This window comes from Rhinolophus hipposideros (assembly GCF_964194185.1).
Source record: "Rhinolophus hipposideros genome assembly, chromosome: 3".
Classification (NCBI taxonomy): domain Eukaryota; kingdom Metazoa; phylum Chordata; class Mammalia; order Chiroptera; family Rhinolophidae; genus Rhinolophus; species Rhinolophus hipposideros.
This window is the reverse complement of record NC_138049.1, coordinates 11,011,707-11,026,365: the sequence shown is the minus strand read 5'-3', so window position 1 is coordinate 11,026,365 and position 14,659 is coordinate 11,011,707. Positions and strand designations below refer to the sequence as shown.

General features: G+C 41.2%; 1 protein-coding gene across 1 annotated transcript in view; it reads left to right on the top strand.

The window, feature by feature from the left end:
* Nucleotides 1-14,659, top strand: part of TIAM2 (TIAM Rac1 associated GEF 2) — a 219,611-nt gene that overhangs the window by 125,047 nt on the left and 79,905 nt on the right. Inside the window, exons 8-10 of the mRNA XM_081033788.1 lie at nucleotides 9,226-9,411; nucleotides 10,077-10,223; nucleotides 12,376-12,447. Coding sequence (XP_080889914.1) covers nucleotides 9,226-9,411; nucleotides 10,077-10,223; nucleotides 12,376-12,447 — 405 coding nt within the window. The remainder of the gene's footprint in view (nucleotides 1-9,225; nucleotides 9,412-10,076; nucleotides 10,224-12,375; nucleotides 12,448-14,659) is intronic.

The following is a 14,659-nucleotide window of genomic DNA, read 5'->3' as shown; positions in this document are numbered from 1 at the left end:
AAAATCCTTTTAACAAGGAACTGAACAGGAAGTTGAAAGTGCCAGGAGAATGAAGGAGGTGGCAGGGTGTTGGGGGTTGGACAAGAACAGAGCTGCTAGAGGAAGTGCTGCCACCCAATGCTCAGCTTATGTATGCGTCCGCCTGCTTCCCGTCGAGATACTCGTATCTGGGAAGAGCTCAGGTCCTGATCTCTCAGCTCTCTGTCTGAGTGGCACATAGGGATGTGATGCTATGTCGCGGGTACACGGTAAATCAGAAAGCTTGAGGAGAAGGAGAAATGGTGATCCCAGTGTTTTCGTTGTACCACGTCTCAGCCATGGACCTGAATTTCCAGGATCCAGTAGCCTCAATCTGTGTATTGTCAGAGGTGTACCTCATGGATTCAGGTGTCTGAGAGGGCTGAGGGCGCCCCAATCAAAAATCCCATTCTGATTGTAATGGGAAAAAGTACAGTTTTAACGTGCGTGCGTGTGTGTGTGTTTTGAAAAACGATCATGTTTTATTGCTACCAGCAGGAGTGGCCTGCTGCTCCGGGCTCAGGGTATGTGTGGTCTGCGAGGAGATGGCAACTGGGAACCTGGAAGGAAAGGGTTGTCTGAAGGCCAGCTCCCAGGGCACCTCAGATATACTTCTGGGAACGGGGAAAGGAGTCACGGCAAGCTACCACCAAGCTGCCAATAAGATATCTAGCTGCCCATCACAGTTGAGGTCCAGTTTCTTCATCATGCAGTCAAGGACACCGGAGTCCTTCTAGTTCTTTGTGAAGGCAGCCCATTCTGTACTCGTGAAGCTCAGGAACTCATTCTCAGAGAGATGGCGTGTGTTACCGTCCTTTCCAGCACGATTCTGGAAAAGAGCAATCAGACACTCGATGCACTGCTTGGTCTCTGTAGGGATGATGTTTTTGCCACGTCAGAGTGGAGTGAAAAGTGAGGTGCAGAGGCTGTAAGCGGGAGCGGTGCTGCGAGCTCTGGGTGGTGGCTGGCAGCGGGAGCTGGTTTTAACTGGTCTCTGAAATTTAATTTTGAAGCCATACTTAAGTCCCTTGGAAGTGATTGTCCAATCTGGAGTTTTCAGTTCCTTCTATATTATCAAATGCTTAGGTCCAGGGAGAGAAAAGGGAAATTTAATGACATTGAGCATCTCCTGGCCCGTCTTCCCTCCTCCCCCCATGGCCACAAGAAGTCCAAGCCAACATTTTTACAATTAAAATTTTCATTAAACGTAATGTTATTCCTTTGAAATTTTATTCCTAAGTTCATAAATATTTCACTTACGATGCCACAATTGGTATTATTCTCTGATTAGGAAGGGAGAATTAGTTTCACATAAATCCCTAGACAAATCCAGAGGTCTAGGATGGTTGGGTGGCCTGGCGAGAAGCTCTTTGAAAGCATTAGGGTAATTATTAATACTTGTGGCCCCATTATACATTCTTTGACAGGATCATTACATCAGTGACTTAAAGCAGACCATCCTAATACTGCTAATTGTTCATTTCAGTTCTCCCCTCCCCCACCCTGTTGCCCTCACCCTTTCCATACACACACTCACCATCTCACATTACGTGTGTCAATTTTAGGTAAGAAACAATTTGGATGGATCTTCAGAAATTCCACCTGAAAATATTCTCCCCACCACACTGGCCGTTTTTAAGGTTGTAATTTAGTCATGTTTTCCCAGAGGGCTTTGTGGGAATTACATTTGTTGTGCCCATTGTCCTTAACTCATTTGCCAGATGGTTGTAAAGAGAGCTATTTGCTCTTTACTTGTAGATACAAAGTGTATGAAATGTTAAGGGGGGGAACAAGCATATGCTTACGATAACTTTTATGAGATGGTCTTTGATGGGAGAATGTTATGTGAGCCTACAAAGACAAAGGTATTGACGAATCGAGGCCAATAAGAACACCATTTCCCAAATATCCCTTAAGCATAGTTTTCTTTAAATTACCTTTTAAAAACTTGTAAAGAGCAGTGCTTTTTCTACTTACCATTTAAAAATTTCAACTTCACTGTACTTTATTTTACACAGAAGAAAACATTTTTTTATTTATGTAGCCCTTTTCCCCAAAGACCCAGGAACCTCAGATGAAGTCATTTATAGCTTAGTAATAGCTTAACTTACAGGGCCCATTATATCATGAAGATACAGTCTCTGGGACAGGTTTTCTTTGAAGTACTTGGGTGGAAAAGATCATTGTTGCTGATCTTTCACACTGTGATCTTATCACAATGATAACGGCTCAACCTTACACTGTTGTGTGATGATGTACTTTGCTTAAAAAAGACCCATCATATGGGCTTGTCCTGCAGCCTGTAGGGTCTCCGTGGGGCTGGATGACAGAACTTTCATCAGACCATATCCAGTGTGGAGCCTACCACGCAGCCAGTGCACGTGTCAGATTCCTTTTGAAGTTCTGAGGGAGGAAGCACTGTAAATTAAGTCCATTTAGTACTGTATTTTGCTTTCCATTTATTATTTCAAACAAGTGAACAGGGACAAAACCTCACCACCCTTAGGGGGTCTTGGCCTCCTCCCAGATGGCCTGCCTGCCATCCTCTCCCCACTTCCTGACTCATTCTGTGCCTTTCTCACTTCCAGTGGTTAATTAGGTCAGAGGGAGGAGGCAGTTAGAACAGGGAGATGGTCCAGTGGCAGGAACAGGCTCAGTTGGTGGGCTTGGGACGCCTCTGGGTTTTGTGAAACACGGGCTTTATTTTAAACATTTACTTAAAGTTTGAAAATCAGAAAGAGGATGGATTGGATTTAGACCATTGGAAACTGTGGTGAAGGGAACAAAGTGAACAAAGCCTTGAGGAAAATATGCTATGGGGTATGTGTGTGGGGTGAGCAATTTGGGGAATAAGCCTTGGAGCAGAGAGTATTTGTGAAGGGGTTTGACAACGTCAGACTGTGGAGGTGCTGGGCCGAGATGTGGGCTTCAATCAGCAGGCGATGCGGAGAGGGTGGAAGTATTTGGGGCAGGAGATGAACATTCAGTTTAGTTCATTGAGCGCTTATTAGGTGCATACTCTGGGCCAGGGCAATCTGCACAGACTAGGGCTTCAAAGATGCTGTCTTTCTCCTCAGGGTGCTCTCGGGCTAGCAGGGCGGCAGGCCGTTGAGCATGTAATTTCCACATCATATAATAAAGGCAGAGCAAATGCTATTCCAGAGTATGTGGAAGATAAACGGGAAGATTCGCCTCCTGTTAGTCAAGGAAGACTTCCTGGAGGAGAGATGCCTGAATTGCTTCTTGAAGAATGAGAAGGAGTTAATCAGGAGAGGGATGGAGAAGGACAGTCCGGGCCCAGGGTCAGCATGAGCGAAGGCAGAGGGCTCTGAAGCCATGGGACGCCCCCAGCAGTGTGATTTTTCAGGCACACAAGGTGCAGGTGGCGAGAAATGTCAGGGTGAGTAGGACTGTCTTGCATCTTCCCTGTATCGGCTCAGAGGCAGATCTGATGGGTCTCCCAAACAAGGCCAGAGTGGTTTTTGCGTCCAAAAAGCAAATCTGACCATGTGGTTACCGGTTTCAAAGTCCTTTAGTGACCTCCCCTTCTAAAGTTCCTGGTAACCTCGCCCCACCTTGACCTTCATCTAGCAACACCGTACTTCCTGAAGGGTTCACTTCTTTCTTTAGCTTTTTCTTCAGGCAGAGAAGACCCACGTAGGCCGTTGTGCAGACATCCTCCTCCCCTCTGTCATCAGGCTCACCCCTGCTCCTCTGTGATGAATGGTTTAGGGATTACTTCCTCCAAAGAGCTGCCCTTGACTCCCCTCCCACCCACATCATCAGGGACCCCTTCATTGCTCAGGGTCTCTCTCTATCACTGCTCTCGGCACATTGATTTATAATCATCTCCTGTGTATAAGGTTGCTCCTTGTGTGAAATATGAGCTCCTAAGGATCCATAGCTTTCCCATCTTGGGACCCCTGCTACTTTGCTGGAGTTCACGAGTGAACGCACGCACCTATGCCTGCTTTCTGCTTTACTTCGGCATTTTGAGTTCTTGTCTGTGTCATTCTGCACCGCACTCCTCACCAGCTCTTGGCCTCTTTCCCTCAGGCCCTCTCTCCTTCATTCCCCAGCTAATATATCCTGTCTTTTGCCTCATACCCCATCCTGATGGTCCCTGAGTTTTTTTTATGGGTTCCTATCTCAGACTGTGATCATGTATGATTTCACAGTAACTCCATGAGGTGAAGTTGTGTGTATCACCCATTGGATGGATGAGGGAATAGATCTGGGAAAGGTCAATGTCACAGCTGGTAAGAGGCAGAGCTGGGATTGGAGCACAGGTCTGTGCTCCTAACCAATGGGCCACACTGCCTCTCAGTAAGACTTTTGTGAGTCAGATTGTGCTTCTGTTGACAATTAACCATGTGATGAATAGTTTTGTGTAAAATGGAAATTAATCCTTGATTTACTTGTTTTCATAACTTGCATTTTTTTCACCTTGATTGAATGGGAAATATATTTATTGCAAAACGGAATGAATTCTATGGCCTGTGAATTATATCTCAAAGGAAAATACAAAACGGATTCTCCAAACCTTAGCTGGTTGTTCTAACCACTAGTAACTATATAAAGATTAACTTCAGTGTAATCTGTGTCACTAGATGAGTCCTTTTGTGAAGTAGGTTTTCATGCTTGGAAAATACTGCATGGGAATTTCTTTTTAAACTTATTCCATCAAAAAGGAAAAATGAGTTATCTTGTAGGATAAACCTAGTAATGGACAAATGACCAAATACTGTGATCAAATGACTAAATGGTAGAAAATATATTTCTAGGAGTGTTGGGTGTGGCGTGAATGTACTTGTCATCTTTTTTATGTGTCACTTATTCATCTGTTATTTTTAGCGTTGGACCTCATCTGCTCCCCCTTCCCACTTAGACCATAGCCTTTCTGAGCTCATTCAATGAATATAGCTCTGTTAGCAGCAACAAATAAACTTTCTCATTGTATTTGTGTCATTGCTTAACAATGGCAGTTTTCCTCCTTAATGTTGTTAATTTTTCCTTTTACAGTGAAAGGTCATGAAAACCTCCTTCGAGTGAGTTTTCTTCATCCATGTCATTTTTATGTTTTGTGCATGGATGTGAGAAGAAGTGAAAGCTCACTGTACATAGAAGTTGCGTTTTTATTCTTATGTCCTGGTATTTGTCTTAAAAAAATAAAGAAATGTCTAGGGGCAGTTATCAGCATTGAAGGAATTTATACAAGGGGGGAAACCAATTTTGGTTTAAGGCAATTGATTTTGGGCATTTTAGTTTTCAATAATGTTAGAAAAGAAAATCTCCAGAAATTCCTTGATAAATGTGATAGCAGATAACATTACTATTTTAGTGATGATTGAAATGTACTGACAGCATATATAAATAGCTCCAAAACTGTCTTCTGTTCCTCTCTTTACATTTAAAAAAATGTATCTTTGTCTCCTCCTTTACCTCATCTTTTGAGGGATAATTATCAATACATGAAACATTACTTTAAATTTGGGCTGGAGTTATACATTAAGGCCGGTAAGAAATTGAAATGCCAAATGCCAGTATGACTCGGGCACATCAGTGAGAGTGTAGTCTTACATCCTCCACATGGACACCTGGGGATTTGTGGGGAGAAATAAAGTAGATAGTTGGATGAAAATGTACCTGAAAGTTGCTGAAGTACTTGAGTAGTGCACACATATCTGCCTTATGAGTGAGAGGACCTGGGATTCAGGGGCGACGTCATAAATACTTGGTTGTGGCTTGTCCCCCACATGTTGTTCCCATCAGGCTCAGCGTTGGGCCTTTGCTAGTCTGGAAGGACTAGGTTATTATGTGACCCTGTCACCTCACTTCCCTTCTGGGCCTCAGGCTCCTCTGCGGAGAAAAGAAGGTGTGGTAATCCCAGTTGCCTTGAAAGTTCATTTTCTACATGGACGGCCTTTCTCAGTAGGATGAGGTCTGTTTTGAGCTTGTGGGCCTGACCTTTCTGCTGCCCTGTTCCCTCCAAGTCCCCCAAGCCTCTGAACCCATGTCCTCACCATGCTTTTACCTGCATATTCTCCCAAGTCCTTCTCTACAACTTCATGAGGGAGTCTGCAGAAAGAAAAATCAAGTATTTCATTGGTTCTTAACCGACCACAAATCCTCATTTAACGTCCATGACTGATTTTTCTCTATAAAGAACCATGACCTTACAAACAAGATAATGATTGTCTTTAAATGTGGAATGCAGGTGTGACTAATGAGATCTGTGAGGATGAAGGCTGTAGTAGTTAGGGTTCTCCAGGGAAACAGAACTAATAGAATGTATGAACAAACTATATAAAGAGGTTTATTATAAGGAACTAGCGCATGTGATTATGGAGGCGGGCAAGTTCCAAGATCTGCAGAGTGAGTCAGCAGGCTGGAGACCCTGGAGAGCTGATGGTGTGGGTCTACTCCAATACTGGTTGGCTCAAGAAGCAAGATGAGCCAATGCTGTAGTTCAAGTCCAAAGGCAGGAAAAAAGCCAACATCCCAGTTTGAAAGCCATCAGGCAGAAGGAATTCTGCCTTACTTGGGGGAAGGGTCAGTCTTTTTGTTCTCTTTAGGCCTTCAACAGATTAGATGAGGCCCACCCACATCAGAGAGGACCATTTGCTTTACTCCATCTGCCCATTTAAATGCTAATCTCATCCAAAAAACCCTCTTATAGAAGCACGCAGAATGATGTTGAACCACATATCTGGGTACCGCATGACCCAGTCAAGTTGACACATAGAATTAACCACCACAGAGGCTCAGTTTGGATAAGGATAGGCAGCACTTTTGAAACAGAGAAGTCATCAAGTCCCATCTCATTTGCATTTTCTACTAAATTCAATTTTTAAATTACCTCTACAGTGTATAGTATTGATTGAGATACTAGTTTCTTGAAATGTGATCACATGTGTGATCGAACGTCTGATCTTTATAAGATCTACTTTAAGCTGTGGGGGGTCTTACAGCCGTCTTCTCTCCAACAAACCTAAGCATCTCAATCCATGTTCTGCCCATGAATTCACCTGCCTTTTGTCCCAAGTTCTGGGTGGAGAGCTCTAGGTGTGCTAAAGATTATCCAAGCGTTTCTGACAAAATTTTATCATTTCCTGTTTAGGGTGGAACTGTCCTTACCTTCCAGTGGTGCTTTGATGTGTATAGTCACATAAGTACATTAAATGATGCCATTAAAAATACTTTGCAAACTGCAGAATTCAGTGAAAATGTAAGAGATTGTCGTCTTCCCTGATCTATAGTGATTGGCAAAGACCTGGAATTCATTTTATTTGATATTTTTTTTATTTGATATTTTTTGTCTTTTCAATCCACTGTAAATGACATGGGCTTCTTTATCTTCTGGTATCCAATGGCTCATTGCTTTTCTTTCTCTCATGCCTTCACCTCCAACAGAACCCCTGGAAATTAACTCATCAACTATTTCACACGGAGCTATAAATGAGAGCTCAGCTTTAATACACTACCCAATCTAGAAGTATCTACATATTAATTAGAAGACGAAAGAATGCATCTCTACTTGTGGGAAATCAGCTAGAAAAGATATTTGTGAGACAGACTGGGAGTGTAGATTTCTCTGGGCCTTATAGCTTCTGATAGATGTCAGTTTATGGTTACATCATGCCCATCCATTACTTCTGGAATCTAGAATTCTCTAATACTGCAAGACCAAGCAGAGGTTTGCAGTTTCAGTTTAAAGTGTCTTGTTAGTCTACAACAGTGGTCCTTGCTAAGTGTACGGACTAGAAATGCTGGACGTGCTTTTGAAATACAAACTTTCCTAGACCTCACATCCAATGGGTAGAATGTTCAGGCATAAGACCAGGGTGTCTTTACTTCTAAAAGCCGACAAGTCCTTTGGCTGTTCATTCAAGGCTGACACCAGGATGCTATTACATCGCTAAGAAGGGAGGACAGACTATTAAATGAGGTTAAAATCACAATGCAGATTGAGATTTTCAGTGCAAGCTGAGCATGTGTTGTTTTGCTGACAAACAACGATGAATCAACAAATTATTTGTTTAGAGCTGATAGCCATTTTATGTCTTTTGTGGAGAAAATTTGTACAGTGACCTTCCTAAGAAATAGAGACAGAGAACTTTCAGGGGACCTGGGGAATACCCAGAATCGGTACTGCTTTTTTTCTGGGGAGAGACTGAGGGGAACACAGTGTTAAATGTTGGGGATCTTTCAAAATATCATATTTATCCAGGATTAAGTGTTGACCTGGAAAGTGTACTGTGAAAGGTTAGGATCTGAATGGGTGCTAAACACGGCAAAACCAGAGGTAGTTGTTGTAAATGGAAAGACCACTCTTGTACCGAATCTTTATTACGAGCCTTCACTACAGACCTGTTGAATTTTGAGATTGTTCTCAGCACCATGTGAAGCCCAGCTTTGTGTTCTGCTATCGAATCCCTGTGTTGGTAAGTTACTAGAGTATTCTTCACGTGTTAGTTTATCTTTCAGTGAAGGTCATACTTATACATAACGTATTTTGATATCCTCGGAAGAAGGGAGAGTGGCCCTAGAATTAGACTGTATTTCTTTACCAACTCATGACTTCAGTTTTGAAGAAGTACATAGACATTTCTGTTGAGTAAATAATTACATGCGTTTTAATTTTATTCAGGTGTAGAGATGGTGCTGATTCTCTGAGATGGCTTACAATAGGAGTAAAGGCTCTATTTGGTCTTATCCCAGATCCATTTGCTTTTCATTATTTTGAGTTACTTAGAGTACAGAGATGGGACGTCAGTCACTGCCTCCATGTATCCAGCATCTATTTGTGTGCAATTCAGTTAATCTGGTTTAAGAGCAGAGGCTGTAAATGTGAACGGAAAGGAAACAAAGTGAAATAACTGACTTACGATCGTGTATCCTGCCTTAAACCAGTGTGACTGAGAGTGTTGGCGTTCTCCAAACGTCATGCCATTTTGGCAAGGCATTGTATTGGGACCCACTGGCTTTGCTTTGCCTTTGGCCGTCCTGATGAAGCACAGTGCTGTTTGACCCCGTGTGTTTTGGCGGGAGGGCTTGAGCTGTAATGAGCAGGACAGGCTAATGTCAACCATGCCACACCAGCCAAAATGGGCTTTTCCTTGAAGTGTGTGGTAGGGATCACATTTTCAATTTCACCCAGGCAGACTTGTCTTTTTTATTTCAGTACCCTTGTTCTTGCTTAAACAGATCCAGCAGTGGGAGCAGAACCTCGAGAAATTCCATATGGATCTATTCAGGATGCGCTGCTATCTGGCCAGCCTGCAAGGCGGGGAGTTGCCGAACCCCAAGAGCCTGCTTGCTGCCACCAGTCGCCCCTCCAAGCTGGCCCTGGGCAGGCTGGGTGTCTTGTCAGTTTCCTCTTTCCATGCTCTGGTAAGTTCCCGAAGAAGGCTGTCTCAGCAGCATCCAAGGAGGACCACAGATGCTCACCTCTCTGCAGCTGTGACCTTCAGTGCTGCTATGACTTAACCCAGTAACTGACCAGGGCCACTCAGGGGCCAGGCACTGGGCATGGAGGGTTGGAGACGCCTTGCCATAAAGGGTCCCGGCTTCTCTTAGGAACCCAGCTCCTAATAGACAGTTATTAAATATTCGCATCTGCATCTGCCTTTTCCACCTCCTACAATCAGGAAGGTGGAATCCCTGAGGGGCAGCCACAATGGTGTGAAGAATGAAAGGGCTGGTTGAAGGCTTTGTATCTGCACTGCAGAGAATCTCCCTGGGGTTTCTGAAATCGCTCCTGTGTGGGTGGCTTCTGTGGGTAGGACTAGCTCAGCCTGGGGGCCCAAAGGTTGTTTTGCTGGCCCTGCTCTCCTCCGTGGAGAGGTCTGAATGTTGTAACTAACCCCGTGTTATCCAGATAAGAGAAATCTCTATGGTGGTTTCGTTTCTGGTTATGTCGGACACGCAGTAGCTTTTTGTACTGATGAGAATGCAATCATAGAAGGAAGGGCTTACTTCTGTTAGGGCAACTGTTAACTCTCTCTGTCACCCAAATGATAGGCTTTAAGACTTTCTAAAACTGTGTTTTAAATTAGGTATGTTCCAGAGATGACTCTGCCCTCCGTAAGAGAACACTCTCACTGACCCAGCGAGGAAGAAACAAGAAAGGCATATTTTCTTCATTGAAAGGGCTGGACACGCTGGCAAGAAAAGGGAAGGAGAAAAGACCTTCTATAACTCAGGTGAGTTCCTTAGCATGCGAGGAACAGCAGACGTAGAGGGAAATCCTGGATCTTCTGCCTGCTGCAAATCATAAATGTTCATCGTCCATGAAGAATGAGCTAAAGGTTGGTTCAAAGGAATGCAATCTTCACATGGACTTTTTTCCCAAATGAAAACACACAAGTTGCTCAGTCTCCTTTTGACTTCCCCCCATCCTCCCCAAAGAGGTGTTGACACCTTGCTCACATCTGCAATGCTTAGAAACACAAAGATAAGAATAATACACAGAACAGAACCCACCCTTTTCATTGCCTTTAGTACTGATACTTATTTTTCCCATAGGTTTCATATTAAAATAAATGTGTAAAATTAATAATCATCAGTGACTGCGGCTAAATTCTATTGATAGCACCAGATGCTTTGCTCACTTGTCTTTGTGACACGAAGTAGGCGGTTTGTCATCACATTTTATGGACGAGGCGCCTGAGACCTGGAGAGATTAAGTCACTTCCTTACCCCTGTTCACACAACATCTGAGATGGGGCAGGGCTGGGTCTTGATGTCCCTGCATCCAAAGTCGGGAGACACTGGGATATTCCTGCTGCTCAATTTCCTTGAGGAAGGGCTGCTGTTTTAACATTTTATCAAATAAAAATAGACTGAGCATTTACTGTTGAAATGTGACCCACGTAGAGTGAATTGTTTTCAGAACATTTTGAATACTCCTGTCTGAAGTATTTCCTAACACTGTGAATACCGTATGTGATCGGGAATTTTATGTTGCTGACTGACATGTTTTAAGACTATTATTTTTTGAGAGACTATTGAAAAGATGAGCTATATGATGATCTGTTCATTTACGTGAATAGGGGAAATGTTTTTGATTAAGTCTGAGGAAGTGCTTGTTTTTATTTTTAACAGGTAGCTGTTATTCTGAATATGCCTTCAATATCATCTGGGAGAGTCACATTTTATGGAACTTTATTTTCTAATTTTTGTATAGATTTATTTGATTGTGTATAACAGTTTTGTGAATTAGTGAATAACAGGGAAAATATCAATGTCTTTGAAATGCTTATAACTCTGGAACAATGAAGGTGGAGGTGGTGGGGAGTGGGTTGGTTGATAGAAAGATGGCAGAAACACATGGAAACTGTTTTATGTGGCTACTTTTTTTGTGTACCATACACTATCGGAAAGAATATCACATTTTAAAATTGTGGTTCTACTTGTACTTTAATTGTAAAAAGTAATGATTTGTTGGTTATAAATGGAAACATATTTTTTTTCTCTATAAATTGTAGTCAACTCTAAACCATTGGCTAATGGTGGGCTTATATTTTTTAATTGAATTTCTATGAAGTTTAAATAACGTCTTTGAGGCAAATTCTGATTTGGATCAAGGGAGTCAATTCTATATCATTAAATGATAAACAACTTGATAACTTGCTTATTTTTCTTAGATATTGACATTTAGCTAATTAGATATGAGCTTAATATGGTCTTTACCCCATCATATATGGTAAGTGTCCTCAACATAAGATTTCTTGATAAATGAAAGCATTTGTTTGAATGTATGTTTTTTACAAAAGGTATGAAATTAATTATAGTGTTGGTTTTTATATAACTAAATGAAGTTGATATAGTAGGTATCCATAAATGTTTAAGTGGCCTATTCTTTAATGTTTATTATTCTGCTACAAAATCTAGAAGATAAAAATTGGAAAAAGTAAAGGAAATTACTCCTAATTCCTTTACCCAAACACAACGATTTTTAATATTCAGCTATATTTCTTCCCAGTATTTACTACATGCACATTTAAAAATAGTTGTACGCTTGATTTTGGTAACTTTGCCAACTCAACTTTGAGTTCTGTTCTACATCTTGAGAAATGTGTACTTGTTGGTTAAAAGTGACATGAAGAAGATCCAGAATGATTTGAATACTGACACTTAGAAAAGTAAAATATGTAGCCATATGGGAAGAAAAAAACTGCAACTTTTTCTTCAAGTTAAAGCTTTATGTGTGGTAGAGTAGTAAATAGCACAAATTGTGATATGAAAATCTTACAAAATATTATAGAACTTAAATTTTTAAGTACTGAAAAGGGTAGCTGCCAAATGAATATTGCAGAGCCAATTCATTAGTCTTTTTCCCCTCCTGTCTATCAGATATTTGATTCAAGTGGCAGCCATGGATTTTCTGGAACTCAACTACCTCAAAACGCCAATTACTCCAGTGAGGTAAACATTGCCATAGATGGAAGCCATCTTGTTTTACACTGATGACACAAATGCTAAGTTAAGCAGGCAGTGCTAATTTCAAATTTTTACATGAATCTGTTGAAAATAAATTTAGAATTAAAATGGCCTCTCGTAGGTAAATAAGAGATATTTTTGGAATGCCAAGTATTTTTGAAGGTATCTAAACTCATGATAACTCCATCTTAAAAGTGGCATGACTGAAGTCAAAATAGCAACTTTATTCATTCTTCCCTATCCCTTAGCAATATTTACCCTCATTTGAGAGTTTAGTGAATTCAGAATTGCATTTTCCTCTCAGGGTTGTCAGGGACCATCACACAGATCCGTGCTGTATGAACCAGCAGCCTTTGGATCTCCAAGTGCCCTCAGTGGAACCCAGCACAGAGTCCCCTTCTAGACACCAGAATTGCTTCTGACTAAAAATGTCCTCAGAACCATTTCTGACTGGAACTCTGGAGTAGGGTGAAGATTGTCGGGATGGCCTTATGCCTCTTCTTTGTGTCTTTTTTCAAAGCCTTGCCTTCCCCTTGAAGCTATGTTTCATGTTACTGATCTGTTACCCTTTCTTCTTCTTGTTCTTCTTCTTTACCAAATCATTTCATCCTGGATTTTATGTCCAACAAACCTCTAAACTATTTGTTTAGGTTGAAACCTGATTTTAATAGGCTCAGCTAAACTTACTATGCTTCTGCAGAAGTAGGCAGTATTCAGCGTAAATTAATTGGGGTAATTAGTGAACTGGGAATTTAGTTTGAAAAAACTGAGGAACGGTGGAGTGTTAGACCCTATGACAGGTCTGGCGGCATTGCAGGAGGGACTTTCTGATGATCCTAAAATATACAACCCAGACAGCCACCTATTCTGCCTTCATATGAGGTGGCCCCGACTATGGGCCCCGAGCTGCTCCGTGTGTCATGGTCATTGTTGAAACCACTCCCAGGTGGCAGCTGAAGTATCCTGAAATGGGGTAGGACTGCTCCGCTCAAAACCCCATCCCCTTCACCTCCCATCCTCAGATGGTGGGTTATGAGATAGAGGTACTTATGCCAGGAGACCATGTCGCTGATGTTGTTCCTGTCTTGTTCTTGATTCTCTTGTTTTGCTAAATCTGACCAACCAGTGACACAAGGAGGCCAAACCCAAAACTTCCTGTTTATAAATCCAAATGGCAGACTTTTCATAATAAAAAATTCCCGGTCCCTGCCCCTTTATTTCTATACATTCTCAGCGCCTATTTCAAAATCCAGATCAAATCACACCATCCTCCAAGGATTTTACTTGATTTTGTAAAAAATTGTATCACTGTTATTTGCTTGGTTCTTACTCTATATTGCCTTTCACTCTTAGTCATCCCAGCAAATATCTTATGTCATGTCTTCCAGGCAAGATTGTTATTAGGACCCTTGCTCAGTATAGTTTATGTAGATCTTATGAATACGAATCCATAGCACACTACTAAGAGTATATTTTTGCTTAATAAATTTGCCCATCAATTGTCTAAATTAGATGTAGTTCTTTAATGGTTGAGAAGAACTGTCAACTGCATTAAAATCCTATAATTTTCAGATTGTGTCTCTTTCAGCATTAAATAACAATTTAAAATTCTTTGAACATTAAGAAATTGTATTATCAGAGCGCTTTCTATTAACAGGACTTATGTTGGACTTTGAAAATAAATTTTGCTAAAATAGCCATTAATAATTAGAATTAATTATTTAAATTGGCTCCAATTACCCAAATATCTTCTTGTGATTTAACTAACAAGTCCCATTGGTGCTATAACAGGTGAGAAGAAAATATTGTTGCTTTGTTTTTTAAAGTATTCGTATTTAAACAGTCATCTCTATTTATTTTAACTAAGTGTTGCTTCTGGCCTAAAGACACTGAAGAAATTCCTTTTGACTTATAGGGCTGTTTTAGTGGTGTATTTATTATTCCTAGTACTGTAGCACCCAGATAACTAGGTTTAAAGTGAGTTGCAAATAGAATTAAGAGGATTTGTTTTGGTTTTTTAATATCTCTGGGACTTAAAATTCTGTCTCTAGCTGGTTGAATAATTAATATTACATTTCACTAGCTTTCCTCCACTAATCATTCTTGAGAATATCTATAACTTGTACAAGCCATCTATTTGTATCCAGTCAGTATATTATGTCCATTAGTGTTAACTCAGAAAGGCAATCATTCCTGA